The sequence below is a fragment of the Centruroides sculpturatus genome, unplaced genomic scaffold (assembly GCF_000671375.1).
Source record: "Centruroides sculpturatus isolate CEXI.00-Female unplaced genomic scaffold, Cexi_2.0 scaffold2089, whole genome shotgun sequence".
Classification (NCBI taxonomy): Eukaryota; Metazoa; Arthropoda; class Arachnida; order Scorpiones; family Buthidae; genus Centruroides; species Centruroides sculpturatus.
This window is the reverse complement of record NW_019386847.1, coordinates 71409-76077: the sequence shown is the minus strand read 5'-3', so window position 1 is coordinate 76077 and position 4669 is coordinate 71409. Positions and strand designations below refer to the sequence as shown.

At 26.3% G+C, this 4669-nt stretch overlaps 1 protein-coding gene across 1 annotated transcript; it reads left to right on the top strand.

Annotated features, from left to right (window-relative positions):
- The first annotated feature begins 1406 nt into the window (after positions 1-1406).
- On the top strand, positions 1407-4558 carry LOC111615844 (solute carrier family 22 member 21-like). The gene is made up of 8 exons (XM_023357276.1): positions 1407-1449; positions 1995-2070; positions 2183-2543; positions 3576-3679; positions 3759-3913; positions 3981-4149; positions 4214-4361; positions 4444-4558. The coding sequence occupies exons 2-8, from the start codon at positions 2042-2044 to the stop codon at positions 4540-4542; spliced, it is 1065 nt and encodes a 354-aa protein (XP_023213044.1). The 5' UTR covers positions 1407-1449; positions 1995-2041; the 3' UTR covers positions 4543-4558.
- Positions 4559-4669: the final 111 nt, after the last annotated feature.

Here is a 4669-nt window from a genome sequence, read left to right as displayed (position 1 = left end):
ACAGCAAATAAGTTAATTTAAAATATCCAATAATAATTAATGGAAATGAAATCGGTATATCTCATATTTCTTCGAAAAATGCATTACAAAACATTAAACTTCATCACGGGTAAATTGTTAGAAAAAAAAATAAATATGAATAGTCATTTGCATAAAATTTTATTAAAAATCTCAAATGCAAGGACTCCAAATTATGTTCAGTTGTAAAAAGTATTGAGCATGTTGTGTTGAAGTTGTTATATTTTTGTAATATTCAGTTATTTGCATCATTAACTTTTTGTCTATAATTTACACTAAAGTAGGTTTGCAGTTTTTAAATACAAAGACAATAAACTAAATCAAAGTGAAGCCCTTACTTTCTAATAAAAAGAAGGAAAATAAAATAAAAGCAAAACATATTAAGTAACGTAAATTTAAATAAGGATTATGTACGGTATAAAATGGATAAATGTTAATAATTAATTTATAGACATCGGTAAATTTATAGTGTAATTTTAAAAAAGTATTTAAAAGTTTATTAGATTTAATCTAATTGCGAATTGTATTTTTAGCAAAATTTTTCATTTAAAATTATAAGCGTTTTGCATTGTGTAAACATTCTCATAGAATTGTCAAAAGATGTCTCCAGTATTGTTACTTTAATTTATAAAAATTACAGTTTATTAATACTAAGAAAGATTTGAGAAATCGTTGTAAAGAAAGCAAAACAACAGACAAGGACTCTTGCTCGACTTTCCCTGCACCCAAACAGGAGTTAATAAGACCATTAGGAATACGGATAATTTTCAATTATGTTACGATATAATTCAATGCTATAATATAAAATTTACATTTAAAAAATAATAATTTTGTCGAATTGCGATGAAAATCTTCATTTTAAAAAATAATGCGAAATTCCACAAATTATAAAAAAATTAATGTGTGATGCCATCTGTTATTAAATATACCGAACTCCCGATTATCGATAAAGATTTTATTGTGGGACCTCAAAGTTTTACTGTTGAATACAAGTTGAAAACCCCTGACCAATTCTATACAATATCGATTCCACATTTTATACTCTAATGATGATTGATTTTGTACTCACAATAGTAAAACAATTGTTTAAATCTTTATAATTAGTTATTCTTCTGTTTTTAATTGAACATACACTTTTTACACGATAAATGAAACAATTAATTAAATTAACTTCTCCCTACGCGATGTTTATAGTCCTTGAACACCTATCATTATGACTGTAGTAATCAATACATATTTTGACTATTTTAATGCTCAAAATTGTTTTCAGTGTAGAGCACCATTATTAACTGTAAATTTGCAAGCTTATGAAATACTATTCACGAACGATAATTTTATACCTCCTTTTTTTTAAATTATTTTATAACAGTTTATTTATATTTAATATNATTTATCTCCAGAAGGAAGGGAAGAATTAGAAAAGATTTAGAGGTAAAATTCTCTCTCAGAAACAAAGGTAGTTTTGTTGTATTGAATAATTATTTAGAAAATAGTAATGAGTTATTTTGATATTAAGGAATTAGGAAATGTATGTATTCCACCAGATATAATTTTATACTTTATTTATCAAAAACATTTTAATTAAAATTTTACAATAAGAACATTCGAAAAATAATAATATATATTAACTTTTTTATTTATATAATTTACATTTCAGACTATTATTATTAGTATTAAAACAATAGAATAATTAAATAAAATTGTCTATTCATGTTTGTGCGTAAAAACTTTTTTTTTTAATGTTAAAATCAGATAATATCGTGGATAGATAATCTGATGACGTATTGTAGTATGTGTAATAATAAATTGTATGACGTCGCGGATGAGTAACTTACAAAACATATTGTAACGTCATTTTCTTTTCAAATAATTACATCACGCGCGAATATTATTTCTTTTAGAAATTGTGTATTTGACCATTGCTTTAATATAAAATTTGCATCGTATGTTAATTCTACATTATTCCTTTTTAACAGGAAAAACGTTTTAACAATTTATAGGCATTTACTATTTAATTGCAACAATGAACGATTTATCCGATGGTGTGTATAGGTAAGTTTATATGTTTTAGTAACTATATAGCAATTTTTACTAAATTTATTTTATAATAGTTTTAATTCTAAACGCGTAAATTATTAATAATATTTTTTTTTTATCGATTTAGTGAGAATATAAAAGAAGAAAATTCAGATATTATTGATATAACTGGACGGTGGGGAAAATGGCAGACGATTATCTTGTTGTGTTTAGCATATTTAAGCATACCTGCCGCATGGTATAATTTAAATATGGCATTTTTAGCACCGAATATTAATTATTGGTGTAAAAAGCCTTCAGAATATGCAAATTTGACTATGGAAGAATGGAAAAATTACAGTATACCCTTAGTAATAGAAGATAATGTACGAATATACAGCAAATGTGAAATGTATGATTCATTAATTAGGAGCTCTAATAAAACTCTAATATCGTGTACCTCGTGGGATTACGATCATTCCTTCTACAAATCGACTATTGTCGAAGAAGTAAGAATATTTAGCTTTTAATATTTATATAAAGGTTAATATTGAATTTCTATAATTAAACCTGTTTGTAGCGAAGTCTAGAGGGAAAGGGAACTAGGGATTTTTCCCTGGGCCCGGAGAAAACCCTCTAAATTAATGTTATTTTACTAACAAAAAATAAGATCTTTAAGACTTCTTTTACTTTCCCGGCTTTTATATATACATAACAAAGGAAAGTTTGATAATTTTGTGAAATTTGACACTCCTAGTTTTTTGCAAATCTCCTCGTTTTGAGACTCCTGAACCCAAAAAATTCCGTGGATATGTATGTATATATATGTGTGTGTTGGCATTTATTTCGCTTAATATCTCAGACCGGAGTAAAGATAAAGAAAGGAAATTTGGCATGGTAGCTTGTATATAAGGGACATTGATGATATTAAATTTTGGTTGTGAAAGGTCAAGGGGATAGAGAGATAGAGAGTGGTCACGGTGTGGGTTACAGGGTGTCATATTTTGCGAGAGGTCAGATTTAATGATTTTACTTGTTGTTACCATTTACAGTGTTTTATAAAACTCATCTCTACCCTCAAAATTAAGTCTTTTGCTATGTTATAATAATTCAAAAAATATAAAAATTTTTATAACAAAATCTCATAACAGATGACGCCACATACAATTTGTTAGTTATTTATTTTTGATTAATTAATAATACAAATGTTATTTTTAAAATAAAATTCCTTAAAAGCCGGAAAAGTTACGCAACTCGTTGTTAGATTTTTTTTTTTAAATTAAAAATAAATATTTTAGGTATTTCATTTGTTCAAAAATAAATGCCAAAAGGGTCCACTCTATTTCAAGCTCGACGGCCCTGCCTTTCTGCTCTACTCTAAACGTCATCTGCAAAGAGATATTTTAAACAATAACGATATATAATTTATTATTCATGTTATAATTATATTAAAAATAATAAATCACTTACTATAATAAAATTATTTCAACTCAATATTGTTAACTCTATTAATAAATAAACTATATATAATTAATTTATAGTGGGATCTGGTATGTGACAGAGCTTGGTTGGCTTCTTTGGCTCAATCGCTTTATTATCTGGGATTTTTATTAACAGCTTTTATTGGAGGACAATTATCTGATAAGTAAGTCTTATTTAAATTTATAATTTAATAATATTTTTTTTTAAATAATAATTTATCATATGTTATGACTAAAAATTAGATTTGGAAGAAAGCGTACATTTTACATATGTGTGGTATGGACGTTTATCTTCGGTATGATAAGTACATTTTCTCAAAATTTCTGGATGTTTGCCATATGCCGATTTTTTCTTGCACTGGGAAGAGCATCTTCGTTTTTGATTATCTATGTATTGTGTAAGTATAATTAATTATATTTAACTTTTAATAACATTATGTTATGCTAATTATGTTCAATACGTAGCAACGGAAGTGGTTGGAAAAGAATATAGACTTTTGGTTGGATTATTTGGTACAGCTGGATGGGCATTAGGGCAGATGATTCTTCCTGGGCTTGTGTGGCTTTTCAGAGATTGGTTTCATATTGAATTAATATCTGCTTTGTCTTTCATAATTTTCTTTCCATTGTGGAGGTATTCATTATTTGCTATTTACTTAAGACATTTTTGTAAGTTAATTTTAGAATTCTGAAAATAGGATAATTCCGGAATCTCCAAGATGGCTTCTTTCCCAAGGTAGAGTTAACGAAGCTGAAGAAATACTCAGATATGCTGCCAAGTTGAATAAAAGAAATGTAGTCAACTTAAATGAAAAATTACAATCGATATCAGAAAAGATTATGATAGTAAATAAATTTTCTTCAAATATTAATTTAACTTTTATTTCAATTAATTTCTTTATAAAGACAAGAGTTTTTTACATTTCAGGAGAGCGAAGGAAAGGATAATAAACAAATAACATTTTTGGATATAATGAAATGTCCTAATTTAAGAAGAATAAGTTTAATTTTATATACCGTTTGGTAAGTTTTGTAAATTTTATTATTTTTGACGATTTTTAAACATTTTTATAATCTCTTTTTAATTTTGCTTCATAAAAATCCAGCAACGAGTTGCTAACTTTCCCGGCAAAAATGTTAAAATTGTGTGAGCT